Source organism: Hyperolius riggenbachi, chromosome 2 (assembly GCF_040937935.1).
Source record: "Hyperolius riggenbachi isolate aHypRig1 chromosome 2, aHypRig1.pri, whole genome shotgun sequence".
NCBI lineage: Eukaryota > Metazoa > Chordata > Amphibia > Anura > Hyperoliidae > Hyperolius > Hyperolius riggenbachi.
The window spans coordinates 143,292,966-143,320,191 of NC_090647.1; the positions used below are offsets into that span (position 1 = coordinate 143,292,966).

Below are 27,226 nucleotides of genomic sequence, written 5' to 3' on the forward strand. Positions count from 1 at the left end.
AGCAGTGCTCCACCTGGCTAATTTTAGCGAGCTCCATGCAGTCAGTCAGTCATTGGCTTGCCTCTTCAGCCTCCTCCTATGCTGTAAGCAGAGTTGCCTGACCCTGCATTCCCCCGATGCGCCCCCCCCCCCCCCCCGGATACTTTTCCACGTCACCCGGCTTGGAAAAAAATTCTGGGGAGAATACTGAAGCTCCTCCACCAACCATCTTAGACCGCAATAATAACAGAGGTTTACATTAAATTGGGAGGTGTGAATGGCCAAGGATTGCTTCAAACTACTGTATGTTCAAGGTTTACCAGTGTCAATACAGTATTAGTGAGGAAATTACTGCTATAAAAAGAAAAACAAAAATGTGCTAGTCCACAAGTCAAATAATGGATAGACATCAGCCAACAGCAATAGAATATACATGTAATTAAAACCTTACCTGATTGAGTGTTACAAATTCAGCATCCAACCCCACAAGTTCTCCTGGTTGAGGCATCTCATTCAGCAACAGGGGAATGAATGTGGCATGACATTTCCGTTGTTTCCGAGCAAGAGAAGCTTCGGCCAGCAGTACATTCGCTTCAATTGGGTTTTTAACTGAAAGTAGAATTATAACTCAACTCTAAGCAACACATTATTGTTATAATAAGTGATTAGTGTAACAATCATCTTCCATTGTGCTGTACAGAGGAGGGAATTCCAGAGGAGGAGAGAGGCTCATAAGAAGTCTTGTATACGTGAATATGAGGTGAATCTTGAAGAGGGCAGAAAAAGGTTGTATGTAAAACAAAGTATATTCATAAAGACCTCAGACACAGTATTCAGCTTACTTGATAAGTTGTACTTGGAATGTAGGCTCCTTTTTGTATAAAATAAGATTGCAGGAATTTTCCAGTTCATATCAAACTGGACAGCTTCACACTGAAAGAAGACGAACAGTACACACAGTCACTAAAGGATAATTCTAGATTTATTCCAGTTAGATTGTTCATAAAAAACAAACTTCAACTCAATCATACCTTATCAACAGGTTCAATAAGAAAATCATTAAACAAATACCACTGCTGATGCGTCACACCCTGGAAAAAAAATACAAGGACATTATTAAAGGATGATTAGCCAGTCCAGTAAGCTACGGAACATGTACTCAGTACTTCCATCTGCCATGGTTAAGGGCTCTGCCTCTGACACAGGAGACCTGGGTTCAAATCTCGGCTCTGCCTGTTCAGTAAGCCAGCACCTATTTCAGTAAGGAGTTTCTTGGGCAAGTCTCCTTAACACTGCTACTGCCTACTGAGTGCGCTCTAGTGGCTGCCTCGCTTTGAGTCCGACAGGAGAAAGGCGCTATACAAATACTGCAATTAATTATTACTTCACTGAATAGCCTGGGGAGACTGAAAAGAAGGGGTTGGTGTGGGAGCCAAGTGCCTTCTGCCCATGATTCACAGTAAGCAGTGCTGACCCAAACATGACTGGTGTATAAAAAAAAAAAAAAAAAAAAAAAAAAAAGCAGCACTGCCAATGTTTATACTCGCTCTGCTGCAAGCACTCTGCAGAGAATTAAGGTAGTCACACACACACACACACACACACACACACACACACACACACACACACACACACACACACACACACACACACACACACACACACTTTCGAAATTGCCGCAATTTCGAGATAAAATCTTGTAAACTCCAAAAAAATTGGTTGGTTAGAAAAATCAAGAAAGCAAACTTGTTTTCCATTGCATTTTAGTAAGGGGGCTTTTAGGACCATTGTAGCCCCTTACACACTCCAATGAGTTCTGGTTCACCATGAGCTTGCTGGTTAGTCTGTACCTCTGGGTTTTCAAGCCCTACTCCATAGAGCCAAATTAATCCATGCCATGCACTGATGAGGATCAACCAATCCAAAACCGTCTGTACAGAGCCATAATAATCCAACATGCATACAAATTAACAAGCTGACACATCATTGCATCCCAGTGGTTCTGGAGGTGTGTTTAGCTTCTAAGGGTACAATGGTTAATTTGAATATATTCAGCAGTGATGCACTGGGAGACATCTCAGAGCTCCCTCCAACCTGAATTATCACAAATTCTTCCTGTTTGAAGAAAGCAAACTTGTTTTCCATCTTGGTGATCCATATCTTGTGTTTTTTTTCAGTACAATCCAGGCTTTCTTTGGGTAATATTTTTCTCCCAAAACTATTGTTTTATAGTCCATTTATAGGGAAAAATGAGGCGTAAATGCAGAAATTTTTGAAAATAATTTTCCCCCCTCCCTAATTTTCACATCGCACACCCCACAGTTATAAAACATTTACAAATAAATTATTTGGCCCTTCCCGATTAAAATGATACCCCATATGCCACATTTTACTTCTAGCTGAGCATGTGGCGAACAGTTATTCCCAGTCTGTGGCGATTGAATGCATTCGCTAGAGCGACAGTTCAAGGGGCATAGAGCTGTACAGATGCATCACTAGGCAATGGCAGAGCGTTACATCTGTAGAGCATTAGGGCCTGAAACTTCGCCCCAGCAATTGCATCCGATGGCTACTGGCGGCAGTCCCTGAATGTTTTTAAACAGACATAGGTATTGCAGGGGTTAATAATGGGTTAATAGGCTAATTTGGGGTTAAAAAGCAATGGGGAATTTAAAAAAATATATATTTTTGGGGGCCCATGTCACTAAAAAAAATTTTTTGTTAACCTTTACAACTTTTTTTTTCTTCTAACTTTATTGAATGGTTGTTGCTAGCTAATAGCAACAATCTTTCACAGGACCATTCACATGACTGTGCACGATCACGTGCACACACAGAGGCGGCGGGCAGCGCAATTTACTGCAGGACGTAGATTCTACGTCCTAGAACACACAGGAGGATTTATTAGGACATAGAATCTATGTCCTGGAACCTAAAGCAGTTAATCACTTCCATGTAGTAGGAGGGTCAACAGAGATTGAATACTATGAACAGATTGTGTAGGTAACCCCTCATACTACATGGAGGTGGTAAAATTGGTCTGATCATAACTGAAAGTGTATACCAGGCTTTAGTCATGTGCCTGGACACCTGCGGTTACAATGATTGTCTACCATTCACAAAAAGTAAACATTTTGCACAATAACCATTTTCTCAAGTGATGCTCAAGAGAAAAAGAAAGAAAACAAAACCTACAACATTGCTTATGAAATAAATCTGTACTGGTTGGTTGTGTCATATGGTCAGTTGACAAGGTCTGTAAATATAGCTTAAAGTGAACCCAAGGTGAGGGTGATATGGAGGCTGCCATACGCGTTTCCTTTTAAACAATACCAGTTGCCTGGCAGCCCTGCTGATCTATCTGGCTGCAGTAGTGTCTAAATTACACCAGAAACAAGCATGCAGCCAATCTTGTCAGCACTGACAATATTGTCAACCACCTGATCTGCATATGTTTGTTCAGGGTCTATAACTAAAAGAATTAAGAGGCAGAGGATCAGCATGCAGACAGGCAGTGGGTATTGCTTAAAAGGAAATAAATATGGCAGCCTCCATAAACAGCTCACCTCGAGTTCACTTTAAACACTCACCTCTTTCCTTTGGTGATACGTTTCTCCCACTTTGATATGCGCTACCAAACTGCCACCTGTACGAGGATCCAGGATATGAACAACAGTAGCCGTAAGTTGATATACATTTGAGGTTTCATCCTTGTCATCCTCTGACTGGCTAGTCTGTATAAAATAGTAAAATAAAATTTCATGAAAAATTACTGTATTTGTATCTAAGATACGGTCTTGAACAAAATAAATCATTTTAGTTTCGAAAATGTTTTATTTTTTCAAAAGATAAGAAATGAAACAAAACAACAAAAAAAAAAAGCATTGATAGCCTTGATAACTCCCCAATGGGGATAATGCACATCATAGCTTATGCAATAAGAACAGATATTACTGAACATCAGCAATAACAACAATAATTGCAACGGTCACATAGACAATTCATGCATAACATGAGTCATAGTGGATCACGCACATACTAACCAAGATAGAAAATAAAAGAATATATATACATACACACACACACACATCGTATTTTTCGGACTATAAGACGCACTTTTTCTCCCCCAAAAGTGTGTGTGTGTGTGTGGGGGGGGGGGGGAGTTACTGCGTCTTATAGTCCGAATGTAACCTACCTTGGTGCTTGTCTCCTAGTGGGTGGCACAGCAGCAGAAGCGGTAGTCCACAGCGGGTGGCAGGGGCAGCGCGATCCACAATGTCTAATGCTGGGAATGCACGGTTCGTTTTGAACCGTGTATCGAGCCGCTCGATAGATTCCGGTGCGTCCCCGCGGGCGCCCGGATCGATTCCCGCTCGTCCCCGTGGGCGGCTTCTTATCTTCTTATAGTTTTTTTACTATTGTCCTGCCCGCGGTATTGAGCGGGGAATCGATCCGGCAGGGTATCGGACAGGTCGGAAATTCTCAATCGAGCCATCAGCGGCTCGATTACACGGTTCAAAGCGAACCGTGTACTCCCAGCATAAGCTGCATAGGAGAAGCCGCTGTTATAATGCACTCTGCTTGTTCTTTGATCTTTATCTCCCCAGCGTGCCCAGCAGCGCGATCCACAATGACTAAGTGGCATAGGGAAAGCCGCTGTTATCTGCAATGCTTTGTTCTGTGATCTTTTAATCCAGTCCAGTGTCAGCCCAGTCAGCCCCACAGCAGCGCGATCCCAGCGGACAAAGTATCGGAACATCTTCAGCCGCTATAGCGGCAGTCCTCAGAGGCTTCCGTACTGCCTTATTTACTTGCGTCATCACATGACCCCGGCGCATGTGCGCTGCAGGTCATGAGAGACCAAAAGTAAACAATGCAAGTACGGAAGCCTCTGAGAACTGCCGCTATAGCGGCTGAAGATGTTCCGATACTTTGTCAGCTGGGATCGCGCTGCTGCGGAGCTGACACTAGACTGGATTAAAAGATCAAAGCATTGCAGATGATAACAGCGGCTTTCCCTGAGCCGCTTAGAGTCATTGTGGATCGTGTTACTCGGCACCCTGAGGAGATAAAGATCAAAGAACAAGCAGAGTGGATTATAACAGCGGCTTCTCCTATGCCGCTTATGCTGGGTACACACTGAGATTTTCTGGCCGATTTACTGTCATATGGATTATTTTCAACATATTCTATTTGCTTTCTAATCGATTTCCGAGAATTTTCCGATCTATTTCCGTTCACTTTAATAGGAAGTCGATCGGAAAATGGTCGGAAATCGATCGGAAAGCAAATTGAATATGTTGGAAATAATCGATCTGACAGTAAATCGGCCAGAAAATCTCATAGTGGATCACGCTGGGGAGATTAAAGATAAAAGGGCTAGCATTGTGGATGATAAAAGCAGCTGCTCCTATGCTGCTTTGGAACACTGTGGATCAGGTTTGTGCTGCTGATGCCACCCTACTGTGCACCTCGTTAGGACCACATGGACACCCAGACCAGACCCAGCTACTGCCACCCAGGCTGGCGAGATCTCCTGTAATTGAGTGGGTTAGTTTAGTGTAGCTGGCGAGGAGGGGGAGTTTAGTGCACTCTAGCTTGGGGGGGGGGGGGGGGCAGCAGGGGTTAGTGAAGTGTGGTTTATTATAGTTTGTGATGGCAGAAAGGGTTAATGTAGCTTGGCAGTGGGATAGAGACATATTGGGGGGAGGAAAGGTCTATAAGACTCCTGGACCATGGATGCACCCAGGTTTAGTATATATATATATATATATATATATATATATATATATATATATATATATATATATATATATATATATATATATATATATATATATATATATTCCCCCCCCCCCCCCCCCCCCGAGAGGACACAGTGTCTTAACCCAATATTATCAGAATAGGTAAGCCAAAGCTGCAAGGTCTTGGTAAATCCTTCCATGGTAACGTTAACTATGGCCAATAATCATCCAGAAAATCCTGATATCTGAAATTTGTTTAACTGAATCACTGGAAAGAGTTGGTAGTTGCCATTGCCTCGCAATGTGTAACCTGGCAGCCTTGGAAATATGTTGTGCCAGCCTATGACTAGGATGTTTACCAGACCCCTTTCTTGTCTCCTAACAAGAGGGTCAAAGGTTCAGGTGAGAAAGACATATCCAATACCGTACTTATCAATGCTGCAATACTAGACCAGAACCGCTTCACCTGAGGGCAGAACCACCAAACATGAGCAATTGAGCCTAGAGCTCCACAGTTAAAGTGGACCCAAATTAAAAATACAAGATTTCAGAAATAAAATCTATTTTCTAAATTATAATAAATAGCAGCCTTTTTTCAGCTGCATGATGACAAATATAAAATAATTTACATTTATTGGAGGAACCCCTCCCTTCCTTTCATATTGCCGGGAAATAATCTGGCAGACTGGTGGAGTAGATGGTGTCCAGCAAAGGAGGAATTGCTAATGGCTGCCACCTGTATAACCCTAGTTATGAAAAGAGAAGGGTGAAAAGCATGCACTGAAATGCTCATAGGCTTGAAGGAGTGTTAATTTATCTTCGTATGTGTCAGAGTGGTGCAACTAAATATTTTGAATTAAAAAAAAAATGTTTGGTTTGGGTCCGCTTTAAAATAAATTCTTCAATCAGAAACATGCTGCACTTGTTGGCAGCAAACCTGCTCAGCGATTCAAGTGACATATTTGGGGAGATGATGTAGTGATCACTTTGACAGCGGCGGCGGCAGGGGGGAAAAGAAGAGGATCCACTCACCTCCCTGCTGTTCCAGCGACGATCGGCGCCCCCTCCGCTCTGGTCGGCATCTCTGCTCCGTGTGACGTCAGCGCCAGATCCCGGCTTGATGATTTCATCAAACCGCGACCCGACCTGAGCGTCATTTGGAGCAGAGATGCCGGCTGGAGAAGAAGGGGGCTACTGCGGCTCATCGCTGGAGCCTGGAAGGTGAGTGATTGCTGCTGGCGTAAGGGGGGGGGGGGGACACTTGCCACCATTGGGGGGGGGGGGGGGGGGGACACTGCCCAGCCAGCCACAGACGGGATCCGGCCGCCTGACCCCCCCAAACACGTGCACCCCCCTCCACCACAAAATGCCCTGGTCCCGAAATAGTTAAATAATATTTATTAAGAAAAATAAATACTGGAAGGAGAGATCAGACCCCACCAACAGGAAGCTCTGTTGGTGGGGGGAGAAGGGGGGGATCACTTGTGTGCTGTGTTGTGAGGCCCTGCAGCTTGGCCTTAAAGCTGCAGTGGCCCTATTAAAAAATGGCCTGGCCACTAGAGGGTTTAACACCGCGGTCCTCAAGAGGTTAAAAAAAATAAAAGTATATGAAATCTGGATCAACAGGGATATGTGAGGGAGGAGGCTGGTGTTGTACTTTGTTCTCTGGTTGAACTCGATGGACGTATGTCTTTTTTCAACTAGAATAACTATTTAACTATGTAACTATGAATTGAAAACTCACGAATTCAATTTTATAGAAAGTCTACTTGAAAGAATAAACCACTTAAAAAAAGATAAATGTTATTTTAGTTGTACCCTTTGGGGGGTGGGTGGGATCCAACACAAACACTTTACCCACTCAAGGAAAAATACTACTCGGGGAACCTGAACTTCCCCATTCAACAATTGCAATGCTGAAGGCCAGTTTATATGGGCGTCTAAATGCAGCAGTTGCAGGGTTATTCAAAAAGTGCCTCCATTCATCTGAATGGACATCGATTGACTGGCCAAGGGTTATGGCTTTTCACAGCGGTGTAAACACAATGCTACATCATGCAATCTTGTCCTGTCCTGGATGCTACATGTAGCATCCAGCATCAGCTATCTTTGGCACTTCCGTGGCCTCCTAGTGGACTCTAAACGCAATGCTGGAACAACGAGAGACGATGGCAAAAGATTTTCTGCTCTCCCTAAGGATTCCCAGTGCACCAAGACGCTAAACTTTATAGACACTATAACAAATCCAGCTAAAAGGCATTACTGAAGACACAGTTTCAGCTGGCTTTTTTTTTTTTACATATTGTATTAGGTCAATCCCCTCTGGTGTAGAAGCTAGTCTGCTATGCATGGCTGCAAACCCTAGGCAGTGCCTTGGCAGGATAGGGCTAGCCGGTTTTACTATTCTAGGAATTGAAAATAGTATTTCCTATATAGGCTAATCAAGAGGTTCCCAGCAGTTAAAAAAGGGTACATTTAAAACGCAAGATGGCGTCTTGAAATTCACCTTACGGTTTGTTATTGTCTATAGCCTCACCTCCTCGTTCTCACCACAGTTTAAGACTTGCAATTCTTTGTTTTTAGACAGTTTCATCCTTAGGGAGTACGGCACCCAGACATTGCGAAGCTCCTCCACAGACGGTAAGAGAGGTGGCAGAGGAACTGTCTCAGGAATACTGAATTCATCCCTGACGAAACAAAAAGAACACAAGGCCGTGAAAAAGAATTTCTTCACAAAGAGAAAAATCCAAAAATCACAGTCACATGCTATCCTACACCATTTTTTTATACAAAGGTTTTCAGCTTGGTTTGGATGTTCTGGATAGAATATATAGCTTAAAGGGAACCTAAAGTAATTGGAAAAGCCTATTTAACTTCCTGGGGCTTCTACCGGCGCCCTGCAGTCGCCCTGTGCGATTCACTTTTGGTTCCAGCGGTCAATGGTCACTGTCCTAGCGTGGCCCTGGCTGTGTGTATCGCCGGGATCGTCCCAAGTCTGCGCGGTAGAGATTTTCTCATACTGCACATGCTCCTGGCGATGGGAGGAAGAGAACGTGCGTAGCCAGGGCCACACAGTGGCCAACGACTCACTGAGTCGCCAGAACTGAAAGTGGGGCTGCGGGGCATGGAGGAACGCACTGACAATTGGCGGCTGGTAGAAGGCTTTTTATTCCAGTTATTTTAGGTTCCCTTTAAGGCTGTATTCCCACTTCGATGCATTGCGTCGAATCCCATTGAAGCATGCTGCAATGTAACTCAACAAAATGCATCTAAGTGTGAATCCAGCCTAAAGCGTACCTGCAGCCGAGGAAAAAAGGAGAAGGGGAAAAAAATTAAAAATAAAAAAAGGTTAAATAGTAGAGGAAAGCCTCTTGACAGTCCGGAGGCTTCCCCGGTCTTCCTATGCCGCTCCGTGTACAAACATGGCCTTTCTGCGATTGCACAAAGTACAGCCTACACAGCGGCATAAAACCACCCGTGCCTGGCTTTTTCCTCCATGCAGGAGCACCTCCGTGGTACTGCACAGGTACAAACCCTTTGGGCGCCTGTGCGGTCTGGCCGCGCTTATACACATAGGGGAGTGTGGCCACAAAGATGTAGAGGGTCCCGGCCAGAAGCAGAGGGGTCATGGAGGATTAGGGAAGCCTCTGGAGCACCCAGAGACATCCATCTATAATGGTAAGTATCTAACTAGCCCCCCATTTGGCTCCAGGATTACTTTAAATAACCTATGGGCTGGGAAGAGGCAGGCTACTACATAAACAATATAACAGATTAAGTGTTCATGCAAATGCACAATTCCTATAAACACAACATATTTAACATGCCAATAGGTAATTTAAGGGCACCAGTAATAAAGATATACGTCTTTTTTCTTCAGTAAAGTCAAATTTTACTACAGTATAGACAAACTAATTTTTGTCCCCAGATGAACACTGCAGCAAGAGAACTCATAGTTGACAGACAAGTAAATACATTCACCCTCACCATTCCACTGGGTGGTATTCAGCAGGAGTTGAAAAAACCGGCTCCATTTTTCCCACTGCTTTCTTAAAGGCATGCTACAAAATACAAATTTGAAAAAAAAAAAAAAACTAAATAAAGTGACATCAGCATGTCAAAATGATTACCAGAAATTTGTAAACTGAATTCTGTTTAAACATTCGGACCTTCGCTCCATCCCTTTTGCCTCACAAACATCCTCAGTCGTCCTTAGCACTCACAGATGGTTTCACCAACAGGAAGCCATACGGATGACCACTCTTTACTGCCACCAGTTTTCAGCAGCAGCCTAAAGCCCACTCAGATGCAAACTTAAAAAGGGCACTCAGTGTGTGTTACTGCACAACCAACCGCTAATTACAGGATGAACTGAGACAAAGATGTTCTATCTGGAGGTGGACAGGTCATGGCTGTCAGTCCATTTTGCAGTGCCAGTCTTGTCACAGCCTGCTACAGGAGCGACTCAGGTAGACAGCTTTATTTAAAGAAACAGTTTCACTTGAGTTCCTCTTTAAAGGGATACTGTAGGGGGGTCGGGGGAAAATGAGCTGAACTTACCCGGGGCTTCTAATGGTCCCCCGCAGACATCCTGTGTTGGCGCAGCCACTCCCCGATGCTCCGGCCCCGCCTCCGGTTCACTTCTGGAATTTCTGACTTTAAAGTCAGAAAACCACTCCGCCTGCGTTGCCGTGTCCTCGATCCTGCTGATGGCACCAGGAGCATACTGTGCAGACACAGACCATACTGGGCTTCTGCTATACACTCCTGGTGACATCGGCGGGAGAGAGGACACGGCAACGCAGGCGCAGTGGTTTTCTGACTTTAAAGTCAGAAATTCCAGAAGTGAACCGGAGGCGGGGCCGGAGCATCGGTGAGTGGCTGCGCTGGCACAGGATGTCAGAGGGGGACCATTAGAAGCCCCGGGTAAGTTCAACTCATTTTCTCCCGACACCCCCTACAGTATCCCTTTAAGGGAGTAGGGGTAAAGCAGGTGCTGAGTGGCGTGGTCATGTTCAACAGCATGATGCTTTTGCTTCCTTGCTGACTGGCGTAGAGTAGAGACAAATTCTAAGGAGGTATCCTCAATGCTGGTGAATTGGTCTAGTACAAAATCACTTCAGTCCATTTTGCAAGCTAAGATCCCCCTTTTTTACTACCAAATACAATGTTGCAACCCAGCTTTTAGCACTACTTTAGAGTTATAGATGCTGCAGTAAGGAATCAATTTATACCATTACAATAAAAGTGAAAGAAGGTCCAGCTAGGAGGAGAGTCAAGCCTTTAGATATACCTCTGCCTGAGTCTTCCAGAATTCAGCCTCCTTTGTGCTGTTGACTTCACAGTTTATAACAAGCACTTCAGGCAGACCGCGAATATTTCTGGTCTGAACCTGTGGGTAGTAGAAAATGTGGTTTAACATACTGAACAAACATCAGCAATATTAATCATGCTTCACCTGTTTTCTTCAAACATCTGATTATTCTTTTAACAAACTAATGTGATAACTGATCAATTATATGAAGAAAGCATGTCCGAGGTCACACACACACACACTTTTATTCTTTGACAGGGGTTCCAAATTTTATTACATTTGAATCACTTTTTCTGATGACAATTAGAAGTCCATGCAAGCCAGGCTACAATGCTACAAAGAAAAAAAAAAAAAAAAAAGTGTACCTAAAATCAGCTGACATGTTTTGGCCCGGATGGGTCCTTCGTCGTAGCCTCCCATCTGGTCCAAAACATTTCAGCCATTTTCAGCTGCACACATCTGGGCATGTGGACTTCTCCAATTAGGCGTTTGGACTTCCAGGCCTGGTGGCCTTATGTCCAGTTGAATTCTGGACAGAATTGCGGGTTGGCTGGTTTTCTACAGTATCAAACTAAGACAGACTAAGACAGATAAGAAAAAATTATAAAGCTGCCCCTGCTGCATAAAATGGTAGCAGGACACAAGCTAAAATTCACCTTACTAAAAAAATATATGCCCCCACAGCAACTGGCAATATATCTTCTACTCTTTAAACATCATGAATACAATCAATTTGGCTAGGGGAGTGATCTCCTCACATAAGCCAGGTTCCCCAACTTTCCCTCCAGGTATAGATATATAATCCCAGGGCCTTCTAATCTTGGCAAATGACAGGTCTAATGATGGTCTTTAACTCAGTGACAGATAAAGGGGCAACTACACTTTTAAGACAGTAGATGGACATTAAAAAAAAAAAATATCCCTCACTCTGTTTCACATGCAAGTAACAAAAAGTTCTATTTATTCAGAAACCCGCTTTACGAATCTCAGAGTCTGCTGGTATGACCATGATCTCCACAATATATGGATGTTAAATTTCTCCCATGAATTTAGCTAAAACTTCAGTCTATTCTTTGCTGGGAAATTTATGAGGATGTTAGATATGGAGGACTGGCATACTGTCAAGCCGCTGCAGCTAAAGCTAACAAAATTTTGGGATGCATTAAAAGGGAAATAAAAACTTAAGACGCTAGCATAATATTGCCCCTGTTTAACTCTCTAGTAAGGCCACATCTGGAATATGGAATTCAGTTCTGGGCATTACATTACAGGAAAGATTTTGCAGTTTTAGAGCAGGTGCAGAGACTAGCAACAAAATTGATACGAGGGATGGAAGGTCTCACTTACCAAGAAAGGTTAGATAAACTGGGTTTATTTAGTCTAGAGAAAAACGCCTTAGAGGGGATCTAATTGACAATACATCAGAGGGCAATATAAAAGCTTGGCAGATGAGCTTTTTGTCCCTAGGCCTTCTCAAAGGACTAGAGGACATGATCTGCATATGGAGGAAAAACATTTTAGCCATTTATTTAGGAAAGGGTTATTTACAGTAAGAGTGATTAAGATCTGGAATGCATTGCCACAGGAAGTAGTTATGGCAAACTCTATACCTGCATTTAAAGGGGGCTTAGATGCTTTCCTTGCGTTGAAAGACATCCATGGCTACAATTACTAGGTAATGCCTAATGATGTTGATCCAGGGATTTTATCGGATTGCCATCTGGAGTCGGGAAGGAATTTTTCCCTTTAGGGGCTAATTGGACCATGCCTTGTTAGGGTTTTTTCGCCTTCCTCTGGATCAACAGGGATATGTGAGGGAGCAGGCTGGTGTTGTACTTTATACTGGTTGAACTCGATGGACGTATGTCTTTTTTCAATCAAAATAACTATGTAACTATGTAACTATTGGCTGTCTGTGGCAGCGCCCCCATGCCTGATTGGTTCTTGGCTGACAAGCACTTCCTAGTTCGGCCGGCGGCGACTTCAATGATGCGATCGGCGCGGCTTCTAATACAGGATTAATTTAACATAATGGATGGGATGACGGACCGGACAACAAAGAACATGGAGATTGGAGGACACAAGGGAACACAGGCTGCAAATACAACACGTGCTTTCTAGTTCCGCGGCGACTTCAATGATGGGAGCAGTGCGGCTGTTAATACAGGATTCATTTAACACACTGGATGGGATAACGGACCGAACAACATGGGGATTGGAGACACGGATGACACAAGGGAACACAGGGATAACAGTATACATGTATGTATTTAATACATTCTTCTGGGGGGATAGAAGACTGGAGGACAGGGGGACTGAGGCGCAGGTCCAAATGTATTATTCGGACTATAAGACGCACAGACTCCCCCCCCCCCCCTCTTTTGGGGGAGAAAAAATGCGTCTTATAGTCCGAAAAATACGGTATGTCTTTTTTCAACCCAAATAACTATGTAACTATGTATGAAAAGCCATACCCTGTGGTTCTAGAAGCGCAAATCTGGCTGAAACCAATAGTAAAGGAGTTTTAGATGGTACTAGACCCAAAATGGACAGCATTTTCATGCATATTTGCTGGGCCTGCCCCAAAGCTCAGCATTGTTGAATATCAAAAGCGATTGCATTGTCTTATAACAGCTCCTTAAAGCCTTGAAACTGCACTTTGGGGTGAAAAGCCCAAGAAACTACCAAAACACAATATAAAATACCATATTGACTTCAGCCAAGAAAACTACAGTGGCCTCTTAGAAATCTCCAGCTCTTAATTTCCCACAGGTTGGACTCGGTCATGCCAATTTTTTGATAAAATTAAAGGGACTCCGAGCAGTGCAAAAACTATGGAAAGATGCACATCATTTTAAAGCTCTCTTTCTCCTCTTTCCAATGATATATAAACCACCACCCTACGTCTTTTAGTTTTCTCTATTTTCGCGATTGAAATTGCCGCGGCCGCGATTTCGATCGCGAAAATAGAGAAAACTAAAAGGCGTAGGGCAACGATTTAGGTGTCGTCAGAAAGAGGAGAAAGAGAGCTTTAAAATGATATCCATCAAGCCATAGTTATATTGTATTACACAGGACGACTTTTTGTCAAAGTCAGCAGCTGCATTCAGCAGAATGCTGGGGAAAGTGTCGTCCTGTGTAATACAATATAACTATGGCTTGATGGATATCATTTTAAAGCTCTTTTTCTCCTCTTTCTGACGACATTGGAAAGAGGAGAAAGAGAGCTTTAAAATGATATGCATCTTTCCATAGTTTCTGCACTGCTCGGAGTCCCTTTAAAGCAATGTAAGCTGATACCATACATGCCATGCCACTATACTGCAGCTATTTCCAAACTGATCCTCCAACATTTCTTTCAATGGCGTAATCTCCTGCGAGTCTACTAAGAGTACTCACAAGTTCACCGCATATACTCACATCACTGATGTGCAGCACAGCGTGGAAAAGGAACATTAGGGAATAATAAACTGACAAGTCAAATGTTTAAACATAGCAATAACAACTTAAAATTATTAATGTGATACAAATATATATGGACAGCAACACATGAAAGGTTTCGGCAACTCTAACAATTGATCCAGCTTCACCAGGACTTTTTGTAAATCTACCAGGCTCCCCGTATGGCGGCCATATGCAACAATTTAAAAGGAAATCCAAGGTGAGAAACACATGGAGGCTGACATTTATTTTTAAACAATGCACATTGTCTGGCTAATCTGCGGATCTCCTGCCTCTAATAAGTTTAGCTGTAGAACCTGAACAAGCATGCAAATCTGACTGACAAGCTGCATGCTTGTTTCAGGTGTGTGATTCAGACACTACTGACTAGAAAGATCAGCAGGACTGCCAGGCAACTGGTATTGTTTAAAAGGAAATAAATATGGCAGCCTCCATAGTTCTCTCACCTCAGGTTCCTTTTAAATGGCACATATGAACAATGCATTGCATTAACACAGCTGCAGCATTGACATACATAACAGACTACACTAAATGACAGCTAGAGTCTAGCTACACTTCATGCACTTACTGTGGGCTGGTACTTTTCACAGTTTTCACACCACGCTTGAGTGCTCTGCTCCAGACAAATGCTTCTCCTGAGAATATCCACAAACTCATAGTCTGGTGGTTCTTTACCTGCCATTTCACAAAGACATGCTTACTTTTCTAATTAAAGAGGTTGGAAAACTTTCCCATCATACTGTATAGGTTTTCACATGCAACAGCACTGTTGGGCGTTCTTGCTTCGAGATTAGCTGGAATTCAGTCTGCATATCATTTTTCACTCACCAAGGACAATCAAGCAAAGTAGCTGCTAGTTGATTAAATCACAAATGGTTAAACAGCAGCTTCTGGGTTTAAATGGCTCAATTTCAAGTGGAAGTTCACATGCAAAGGCAGAATTCAAGCTCATCTATATTCATTAGAATACTGCTTTGACTACAGATTGAGACTTGGGCCATTTCCAGCATTCCAGGCACTGCTGTATGCTCACTATTTCAATTTCGTCTATGATGTACGAATGTCAGGAACGCAAATCTATATGGCAGCTATGAAAGCCATTGTCCCAAATCTGCATCATAATTTAAAGGGGAACTGAAGAGAGAGGTATATGGAGGCTGTCATGTTTATTTCCTTTTAATCAATACCAGTTGCCTGGCAGCCCTGCTGGTCTATTTCTCTGCAGTAGTATCTGATTAAAACCAGAAACAAGCATGCAGCTAGTCTTGTCAGATCAGACTTATAAGTCTGAACCACTGAAACACCTGATCTGCTGCATGCTTGTTCAGGGGCTATGGCTAATAGTATTAGAGGCAGAGGATCAGCAGAGCTGCCAGGCAACTGGTATTGTCTAAAAGGAAATAAACATGACAGCCTCCATAAACCTCTCTCTTCAGTTCCCCTTTAAGAAAAATGTCCACAGCGTGGTTAGCAATCCCAGCTTTTATGATTTGAGGAGAGGTCCACCAAGGACAGATCATATGACTATAGCACGCATGTATTCCCTCGCATAGCACTCCTTGTCAGTAACAGTGATATTATCATGCCGATCTCCACATCTGTAGAGCATACATAGGTTAAAGAAAAAACACTTTAGAAAAGCATTCTAAAATACATGGGGCTTGATTCACAAAAGCGTGATAACTCAGTTATCACGCCTAAAACCTTTGCATGTGCAAACTACTTAGCACCCTAGTTAGCACGTGCAAAGTGGCTTTTCACTGGCGTGCTAACACTTTGCACGCTTTAGTGAAACAAGCCCAAGGAGTGTATGTATTTACTTTTAGTATACAATTCCTTACACATTTGCACACCAAAATCCCTTCCCTGCTACATATTACAGGGGATGCAGCAATTGTCTTTAAAAACGTGCAGCTTGAACATGAACCTATCAAATCCTGCTGAGGTAAAATTCTATTGGTCCATTCGCAAGCTGCATAAATTTGCATACACAATTTGCATAATCCTGCATAAATTATTTGCATCGCATTGACCATCCTTGTCTGAGGCCTCTACAATGTCCTGTACACAGCGAGCCCTGATACATGCTCTCTAAGACGATCCCCCACCTGGTTCAACTCCAACACACCAATGTCATACTCCTTTCCTCACCACTAAACAAGAGGATGGAACACCTAATTGGAATTGCTCAGGGGAGGATCTGTAATGGCAGTAACCAGCTTCTAGGCCTTCCCATGTCACATTCCCTAAAGTCCCACATGCAACACTGAAACCAGCAATTCTTTTCATGCTCACAAGAGAAAAGGTTATTCCCCAATGCTGCTATGCTATAACTATAAAGAGTTACTCACGATTACTGTTTACTTCTGGGTAGGACAAGGTAAAAAGTAATGTTGTAGAGAGTCGCACTGTTTCTTTCCCACATCTGCACATGCTGCAGTTCTCCACTTCACATCCAAACAGCTGACCAATCACAGAATCCCCAGACGATGCAAAGGTACTGAGAGGAGATAAAGGAGTTAATGCATTAAAGTGAACCTCCAGACTAAAAATCTACTCAGCAGCACTGAAAAGGCTTGGGGTTTCTTTAACAGTTTCACAGCATCAGAACTTTGTTTTTCTTACCCAAGCCTCATTTTTAGCTGCACAGAAGAAAACTCCCTGGGCATTTTCCCCTGATGCTGTGCAAAACATGATGGGATTTCTGATGTTTTTGCACAAATTTTTTTTTCAATTTTTAATTTGAGATTTGAAGCCTAGCGCACACAGCTGGGAGGGGTGATCAGGACACAGGACAGTTGGAACTGTGTCTCATGCTCCCTGTCACCTCCTTTCAACCAAAAAGATGGCTGCCCCTGTGAAATCACAAACATTTGCCTGTTCTTTTAAAACAGGGTGGGTAAGAGATTATATTACCCAACTATTTTAATTAACATAACTAATGTAACTTAATGACAGTATGTTTGTTTAGGCTGAAGTTCCCCTTTAAAGACTTAGAACTAGAAGTATACATCCAGAACTGCTCAATCATTTATAATTTACCATCCAGCTAATTTCACATTAAGACTAACATTTTCACTGCCAAACTCTCAACCCCAAAGTGCCCTTCGCGTGGCCCAAACACTAACATTTTTCTCATGACTCGAGAAAACACACAACAGATGGAAAGGCCACTAAAACACCCCTCAAATGATATATATATATATTGGTTGGTACCACTACTGCACAGATGCATAATTAGCAGATCAATATATTTTTACCCCCTCCATGTGAAAGTTACACTTTGGGGGTCTTTAAGTAGCCCAATATGTAATGTTGGCCTTTAAGCTGATGAAGTTCCTATTGTACAGATCAGAATATATTTTGCTGAATGTCTCATCCACCCACTTCTGTAATATTTTACAGTAGAAAATACAATTAAAAGAATCACTAAAAAGTGTAAACATTTTCAAAAGGTTTACATATTTTCTATTATACAAAATTTCTGGTCAACTAAGCCACTACACTCCTTGGAAAAGATAAAGATTACATTAAAAAAAAAAAAAAAAAAAACCTGCAGAAGCAAGTACAAACCCACTACCCAAACATGCTAATAAGAGTGAACATTATACCAGGCATTTCCAACACTTCGGTAAGCCTGTGGACCTTCCAGTTCCTGCGTCTCTTGATGAAGCTGGGTCAAGAGGAAGCGACACCAACTCTGGACCAAACGACCTAGGTTGACTTTTCCTGTTGCCTCATCTGAATCAGCCAATATAAGTCCTAGTGCTGCAGCTTCTGGTATGGTTCGAAATGCTCGCAGGAAATTGCTAGCCTAATAAAGAAAAAGAAGGTACACAGCAAAGTTATTGGGCATAAAGTAAAAATAACGTAAAGTGCATCCCCTTTTGCAGTAAAGAAATTACAGGCTTGACAAAGGGGTTTAAACATTGGTGGTTTCTGCCTATAATGTGTACACTAACAAATATGTCAGCTCCAAATCTAGTAGAGAGACCTCAAACTCCAGTAAGGTGCAGCAGTTTCTCCTGGGACTGCACCCCAAAGTCAGTCAAACTTTGCCACCCACAGTAGATTCCCTTTATAGTAAACGCCAAGGGATCTGACCATGTAGTTTACTATATCAGGATGAGACACACTGTATATTCATATAGGCGCATGGTTGGGAACTTGGGCCAGAGTTTACTACAAGATTCTACTGTATAGCCTTCGGCACTGCTGGCAGATACAGTGTTACTAATCACAAACTAATCAGTACACCAAATGCTGGTCCTTACTAGTGTGATCTAAAGCTTTCCATTTGTGCTGTACAAGCACTGACTGGTAATATCGTATCTGCCAGAAGTGCTGAAGGTTAGAAGTTTATAATCTGTACACAGTTTGCCATCACTTCCTTTGTCATTTAAAACAAGCAGGTGTATTGGTGGATAATACAGCAATATGTTACTTTATTTTTTGGTTGCATTTGTCTGCCTGCATTTGGGTGCAAGTGTTCTCCCCAAATGTTTTCCCAGCCTGGTGGCATGAAAAAGTACCAGGGTGGAGCATGACAGGGGAATGCAGGGCCAGCGAAACTCTGCTTACAGAACAGGAGGATGGGGAGGAAAGCCGGGGAAAGCCAGGTGCTCACCAAAATTAGGGCTGGTTCAGACGGACGTTTGGAGGCGCAACGCCGTTCAGGCTTTCAGCAGCGTTCGCATTGCGTTCGGATGCGGTCGTGTTTTTTCTTCCCCTAGGGGGACATTACCCGTCGCGGTTAACCGCCCCTGGAAGCAACATGTAGTTTCCTGGGGCTCCTTGAACGCCAGTGAAAATCGGGACCCGAACGCCGCGTTCGTGCAAACGCGCGTAAAAGCTTGGTACAAACGCTCCCATTCACTTGAATGGGAGCGTTTAACGCCAAGCCCCGAACGCTGGCAGTAAACGCTCTGCAAGCGTCCGTCTGAACCAGCCCTCAGGCGGGTGAAGCAATCGGCTAAAAGAGCCTGGGGAGAACACTGCTGTAATGTTTTGTTACCGAGACTTGTTTTTAGTGCAGTTAAGAGGATAACTGAATCATATAATGACCATTATATTTTATATATAAATATATACATTTCTTAGCTGGAAAGGGTGTGTGGTTTACTTTTTTTTTTTTTTTAACCTTGCTCCAATTGAGGTTATATGTAAACATCATACTGACCAGCTACCAGATTACCTCTTCATAGCCCTTAGTATACAAGACAACGAGCATTTATATAGTGCTTTTCTCCTTGCAGACAAAGGGCTCGATTCACAAAGCGGTGCTAACCCAGTTAGAGACTTTAGGCATGATAACCATTGCACCACGCTGGTGAAAAGCCAGTTTAGGTGTGATAAGTTTAGGCGTGATAAGTTTAGGCGTGATAAGTTTAGATAAGTGTAGATCGCATGCAAAGTCCCGCACGCAAAGCAGCGCCATTAAACTCTATGCGAAGTGCACCAGACTTTGCTAGCGCAAAACTTTTGATCAGCTGTGCACTGCGGTGCTAACCCAGTTGGTGCTTAAACTTATCACGCCTAAACTTATCATGCCTAAACTGAGTTTAGGCGTGATAAAGGGCTTTTCACCAGCGTGCTAACTGTTAGCACCGCTTTGTGAATCAGGCCCAAAGCCCCAAAACTGCATCCACTTAACCATTTCAGCCTGCAGGGATTTTTCACCTTATGCATCAGAGCAATTTTCACCTCCCATTCATTCGCTAATAACTTTATCACTACTTATCACAATGTATTGATCTAGATCTTGTTTTTTCCACCACTAATTAGGCTTTTTCTTTGGGTGGTACATTTTCCTAAGAATTTTTTTTTTATAAATGCATTTTAACAGGATTAATAAGAAAAAAAATGGAAAAAATTCATTATTTCTCAGTTTTCGGCCATTATAGCTTTAAAATAATCCACGCTACCATAATTAAAACCTATGTATTTTATTTGGCCGTTTGTCTCAGTTAGGACACCATTTAAATTTTGTCCCTATCACAATGTATGGCGCCAATATTTTATTTGGAAATAAAGGTGCATTTTTTCCATTTTGCGTCCATCACTATTTACAAGCTTATCATTTAAAAAATGTTCGTAGTATACCCCCTTCAAATGCATATTTTAAAAGTTCAGACCCTTAGGTAACTATTTATGTTTTTTGTTTTTTTTTTAATTGCAATTTTTTTTTCCATTGAAATTTTTATTTGGGTAATATTTTGGTGTGGGAAATAAACAGTTAATTTATAATATTATATGTGTAAATTGTAATGTAAAAAAATATGTAGATGTAGTTTTACTATTTGGCCACAAGATGGCCACCTTGAGTTTTTTTTTCAACTTGTGCTTCTCGCTAAGCGGAAGCACAAGGGGGACTCGGAAAATTTTATGTGCAGAAAGACTAAAGCCTCTTGTAAGAGCGCTTCGGTTTTTCTGCTGGGGACACGGATCGGTGGTCGGGAACCATGTTCACGTTCACTGATCCCAGGGCTACCTGGGGACAGCACTTTTTTTTTCTCCTGCATTGAATGACTATGCTGTACAATATGTATGTAGCAATCTTCCCTCATGAGGGTAGGACACATATTTCGCCATTTTCCCACTAAAAAGCCTCTGGGAGCATCAGTGGTACCAACAATACCAGGATATATTTGTTATGTGAAACTCCACTGTTTCACCATTACATATGGGAGATCATTTTGAGGGAGCACTACAGACAGGAGTGAAGTGCAGGGAAGTAGTATCAACCTGCGTTCTCCTCAAACATTCCATAATGGACAAGCTCATTAGGGTGGGAAAATACAGAACTCTGCACAGAATTGTAATTTCAAGGTAGCAGAAATCAAAGGTGGTAACATAGGTAGACAGCTGATAGCAATAACAGCACCACTACACCCTTCATACACTTGTAGACCCTTCAAGTGTACCCGGGGTGATATGTGACATGAGATAAACGTGTATGTACAGTACAAAACATTAATAACCAAGCTGTTTTACTTGCTTTATTTTGCTGCCTGAAAGTGTTAATTTCCAGTGTGACATAGCCCTGGGACCACGGCTAGCATGCAGGAGACAGTGAAGTATCTGAAAGTCCAGTTTATTAGGGACTCCGTTATAAACAAATGATGAATATGCTTTCTCCTCAGCAAACAAAACTTAAATGCAATTGGCTTACTTCAGCCTGGTGGAAAACAAAGTTCTCAGTCCATGATACGTCCACTATTCCAGAACAATCCAGTTTTGCTTTGCCCAAAGAGCAGATTAACCAAACATACCAGCAGTCCTTGTGTACATCAAGCTCACATCCTGCTAGCAGCTCACCCACTGCATAACCTAGACGCCAGGCCCCACTTCACAGAACACTCCTGGCCTGACTGCTTCCAAAATCAGGAATAGACTGGAGGCAGAACAGGAAGGCCCAAACAGTTCCTTCCTTCCTGATCCAGAGCATTAAGACCCTGCGAAGAGAACAAAAACAAGGCAACCGCTGGTTGCCAAAACTATCCCGTTCTCCTTTCCCAGTCCACACCTGCTTTTAACCATTTATGCTGCCTGGACGTGATCCTCACGTCCAGGTGGCTGCTGCAATGCTGATTTGCCCTTCGCGCGCTCCAGCGGGCGATCGTGCGCCCCTGTGCCGTCCCCCGGTAGCCCAGGGATCAATAAATGGAAACATAGTTCCCGTTAATTGATCCAAGTCCCCAGCAGAAAAACCGATGGCCTCTCAGAGGCCACAGTCTTTCTGGGGGGGGGGGGGGGGGGGGGGGAAGTTTCCATCCTCTATATGCTTCCAGGAAGCTAGGAGGACTGAAAAAACAAAAACAAACTTACTGTAAGATAGTAGATAGTGTGTAGATAGTGTGTAGATAGTGAACTACAGCTACATACTTTTTTTTAGTACAAGAAACACACATTACATTTAAAATTAACTCTTTATTTCCCATACCAAAAATTACCCAAACAAATTTTTTTATGAAAAAAAACAAACAAAACCAAATAGTTACCTAAGGGTCTGAACTTTTTAAATATGCATGTGAAGAGTGTATATTACGACCATTTTTTTTTAAATTATAAGCTTGTAAATAGTGATGGACGCAAAACTGAAAAAAAGCTCCTTTATTTCCAAATAAAATATTGGCGCCATACATTGCGATAGGGACAGAATTTAAATGGTGTAATAACAGAGAAATGGGCAAATAAAAAACATAGGTTTTAATTATGGTAGCATGTATTATTTTAAAGCTATAGTGGCCAAAAACTGAAAAATATTTTTTCCCATTTTTTTCTTACTTTTCCTGTTAAAATGCATTTAGAAAAAAATAATTCTTAGCAAAATGTACCACCAAAAGAAAGCCTAATTAGTGGTGGGAAAAGATACAGATCAATGCATTGTGATAATTAGTGATAAAGTTATTAGTGAATAAATGGGAGGTGAAAATTGCTCTGTTGCATAAGGTGAAAAATCCCCGCGGGCTGAAATGGTTAAAAAAAAACCTTGCAGAAAAATAAGGGGAAACGCACCTTCCATCAAGGACCCATCCCTTCAGTCCTGTGCACTAGGCATGGAAGTGACAGCTGCTGTGTTGTCGGTAGCTTGTGGGGAATACAGTAAGCATCGCTGATAAGCAAATTACAGCCATAAACATTTTCTTGACAGAATACAACTTCTAAGGGCAGGAAAAGATAAAATACATGAACTATTGACCTTTTTCTAACTCTGGGACACTTAATAGGCTGGCACTGATTAGAGACCGTAAAATATTCAACCTACTTTGCAAATGTACAAATATAAAAGAAAACCCTGGGATACTTCGTCATTTTAGGAATAGGAGGATAAATATAATAGTTTATCTCATTAGCTTATTTTCACCTCGGGTTCACTGTAAAGAAATTAAGGCTTGAGCAGACTCTTACTTGGCAAGGATCTCCCCGTGACAAGTCCAGCATGTGAAAAAGGAAACCCAATTCACAGCTCAAGCAAAACTCTTTCTGACACAGGTGGTTCTGTACCAGGCATCTCACCGGCTCCAGCAAATACATCACCTGTGGAAAAAAGGATATAAACAAGGAGTGATTTCCTGTACACAGGGCAAAGTGCACTATTGCAAGACAACAGGTTTTGTGTTTCCTGAGGCATTAATGGATTCTTCAAATACTTTTCTTGCATATACTGCATTTCCTCAATGAAGGAAGGCATTACCCGATGACAGCGAAAGGCTGAAACTAGTTGGGACGAGAGCAGGCATAGCTGTGCTGAGGATGCAAGGAGTACCTAGTACCACCAGGGTGGGAAGCGTTTTTACCACAGAGGGTCCTAAATGGCATGGGACCCTCTAGATTGTGTAGATACAGGTTGTGAAAGTAACAGAGAGAGATCTCTGGAGGTGTAGTGTGCGTCTGAAGTGTGCCAAGTTGTGATTACCAGTGCTGTGACTTGCCAATACCATGGTTTATGGTTGAGGATATAAGGATCTATCCTAGTTATGGCAGCTGTACTCCCCGAGGTTCTAATCAGCAGCATCAGGATGTTATTGGTGTGCCTCTGAACTACATTATGATAGTCTGAGACAATAAATGTTAAATCATAACAAACAATTTGGATCATGATTCATCAAACTAAGAGGCATAATAGCGACCTTTGGGGGCCCTCTCCTCCCCCTTATGCAGAGTAGCGCAGTGTAGTAGTTTAATATTTACCTGCTCCAGTGCTGCTTTAGTTCTCCTCTGATGTTCTGACAGCCACACACTATGCAGCATACCTCTGGCTTTGAGTGCATGTCATGTGCACGGTAGAAGGAGGTATGGAAGAGCAGTGTGCTGCTGCTGAGAAGAACAGAAGAGACTAATACATCGCTGGAGCAGGTAAATATTACACTGCTCCACTTTGCCATGTAGGGGTTTGGATCCCAGGAGGGGACCCCATTTTCATTTTGCTGTGGGTTGTTGCTACATCCCGGCTCAAACTGGCACGGTTTCAACAAGAAACGCTGTTACTGGTGTGCTCCTCTAGATGGAAAGGCAGTGTGCTGTCCTTTTACTGCTTACAATTTTTTTTTTACTGCTTGACTGTTCTTTTACTGCTTACAATTATGAACATTTGAAGCTCTGGAGGGCCACATAAAATGGCATGAAGGGCCGCATTTGGCCCACGGGCCTAGAGTTTGACACCTGCATTCTAGACACTCTGGGTTTCCTCCACATCCCTAAACACATTATTAACTTCATTAGTCGCCATCCAAAATTGACCTTCGTAATTACTATGGTAGGGATTTTATTGTGAGGGACAGATCTCGTGACACGAACTGTGCCATGTACAGAACTATATAAAGTGCCATATAAACGCATAATAAAAAAAGCACAAAAAATAAATAAAAATAAAATTTATGAGGAAGACTCTTGTGCCCTTTGTACAGCTCAGTGCTGCCTGTGCTTGCTGATACCAAAGGAGCATCTGAAAGCAATTCACTAGCATTGCAACATAAAAAAAACGAAAGAAAAACTAAACCTAACATTGAAGAAAGATTACAACAGTTATCTGGATAAAAATAAACAACAAGTGTCAGCGCCAAGGCAGAAGGCGACCGCAGCCGAGAAGGACAATGTCCAAAAGTCCACACAAGCAATGAATATATAAAGTCAGCGCAGGTCTATAGTAATACAGCTTTCATAATTTTTTGGTATACAGGATCTTCGAACAAAAGGGTAAAGAAGCAAGGCTTACCAGATTCCAACAACCCACATTATAAGGTTGTAAATGAGTTTGATAGGTGGTCCGCAGAACTTTCAAATGCTGTCGTTTCACCAGCGATGTTGCACACTACAGATTCCTCCGGAATATAGTAGATATCCTGAGATCGCAGAGACTCACCAAAGGGGAGTCCAGTAGGATAGTGACATGAAAGAGATGTACGGCACATCTAAGTGTAAACCGTCTTTATTACATAACAAGTAAAACAATTAAAAACAAGGATAAAGGAAAACTCACATACGGGGCCCGTGCACTGGGAACCCCGAAAAAGTAGCGCGCATAAAATGGTCAATAGAAGACCTCAAATAAAATGGTGCCGCCTGTCGCAGCAGACGGTTTACACTTAGATGTGCCGTACATCTCTTTCATGTCACTATCCTACTGGACTCCCCTTTGGTGAGTCTCTGCGATCTCAGGATATCTACTATATTCCGGAGGAATCTGTAGTGTGCAACATCGCTGGTGAAACGACAGTTATCTGGATAAGTTATGTAAACAGTGTACAGAAGCACACATTGGACAGAATACCTTTTTTCTAAGTCAAACGTGCTGGTCAAGCATTCTTCCTGTCCAGTGTTCTCCCCAGGCTCTTTTAGCCGGGTGCTCCACCCGGCTAGTTTTGGTGACCACCCGGCTGTCATCGGCTCATCTCCTCCTATACTGTAAGCAGAGTTGCTTACAGAAGCACTGGCCCTGCATTCTCTCATCTCTGACCACCCGGCTACTTTTTCATGCCACCCGGCTACTATTTCATGACACCCGGCTGGAAAAAATTTCTGGGGAGAACACTGCTGTCCTGTATGGATTACAGCTACTGTGGAAGCCATTAGGTGTGATCAAGTGACACCCAAAGTAAGAAAAACAAAAAAGTCAGACTACATTTCCCAATATCCCAACATACTACTAAAGGTCACGGCAAAGGATTGCCACTGACAGTGACAAGAATGATATAGGACAGGGGTCGGCAAGCCGCGGCTCCGGAGCCGCATGCGGCTCTTTTTCCCCTTCGCCGCGGCTCCGGAGTGATTGGCTGCGGCGCGCGTGACTGTCGCTGTTGTCGCTGGCCGACAGCCTATCAGAGAGACCGCCGGACCAGCGCAGTCCAGGGCTTCGGGCGGCCATTTCCCGAAGCCCTGCACGTGACGTAGGAAGTGACGTAGGAGGAGGATCGTGAGAGTTGCGCGCCACAAGGTCGGGGCAGGAGGAGATCGTGACTAGGTGAGTATATGTTTTTTTTTTTTTCAGATTCTGCTTAAGGATTGTGCATATGGGGGTCATATCTGCTAACGATTTGTGCATATGGGGGTCATATCTGCTAACGGTTTGTGCATATGGGGGTCATATCTGCTAACAATTTGTGCATATGGGGGTCATATCTGCTGAAGGATTGTGCATATGGGGGTTATATCTGTTAACGATTTGTGCATATGGGGGTCATATCTGCTAACGATTTGTGCATATGGGGGTCATATCTGCTGAAGGATTGTGCATATGGGGGTCATATTTGCTAACGATTTGTGCATATTTGTGCCCTGAGATTTCTACTTATGTTGCGGTTTTCAACCCCCTGGTAGGCCAGCCATGGATAAAGGCAAGAAGAGAAAAAGTGTTTTATAATACGTGGACAGAATCATTTGCATTCTCTACTGACGAGACTGGTTTACCAGTATGCTTAATATGTAGTGAGAAATTAGCAAACCACAAAAAGTCCAATGTTGCAAGACATTTCCAGAATAAACACACAGCCTTTGCTGAAAAATATCCAGATGGAGAAGAGAGACGAAAAGCTGTTACAGAACTTATCAGGAAGGTTAATATGAGCAAAAATAATTTCAAGAAGTGGGTGAAGTCTGCAAATACCACAACATATGCTAGTTTTGTGGCCGCTCAGGAAATAGTCAAGCACGGGAAGCCCTTCACCGATGGAGAGTATATAAAAGAAGCATTCATTAATATTTCGGAACATCTATACATGGATGTCAA

The 27,226-nt window shown here is 42.7% G+C and overlaps 1 protein-coding gene across 1 annotated transcript in view; it reads right to left on the bottom strand.

Moving 5' to 3' along the window:
- PAN2 (poly(A) specific ribonuclease subunit PAN2) overlaps window positions 1-27,226 on the bottom strand; it is a 117,206-nt gene that overhangs the window by 12,007 nt on the left and 77,973 nt on the right. The window contains exons 11-21 of the mRNA XM_068267590.1: window positions 23,410-23,538; window positions 18,111-18,313; window positions 16,851-16,999; window positions 15,068-15,174; window positions 11,017-11,115; window positions 9,711-9,784; window positions 8,260-8,410; window positions 3,570-3,713; window positions 1,011-1,070; window positions 822-912; window positions 431-588 (exon numbers count right to left, since the gene is read on the bottom strand). Of these exons, the coding sequence (XP_068123691.1) occupies window positions 431-588; window positions 822-912; window positions 1,011-1,070; window positions 3,570-3,713; window positions 8,260-8,410; window positions 9,711-9,784; window positions 11,017-11,115; window positions 15,068-15,174; window positions 16,851-16,999; window positions 18,111-18,313; window positions 23,410-23,538 (1,365 nt within the window). The remainder of the gene's footprint in view (window positions 1-430; window positions 589-821; window positions 913-1,010; window positions 1,071-3,569; window positions 3,714-8,259; window positions 8,411-9,710; window positions 9,785-11,016; window positions 11,116-15,067; window positions 15,175-16,850; window positions 17,000-18,110; window positions 18,314-23,409; window positions 23,539-27,226) is intronic.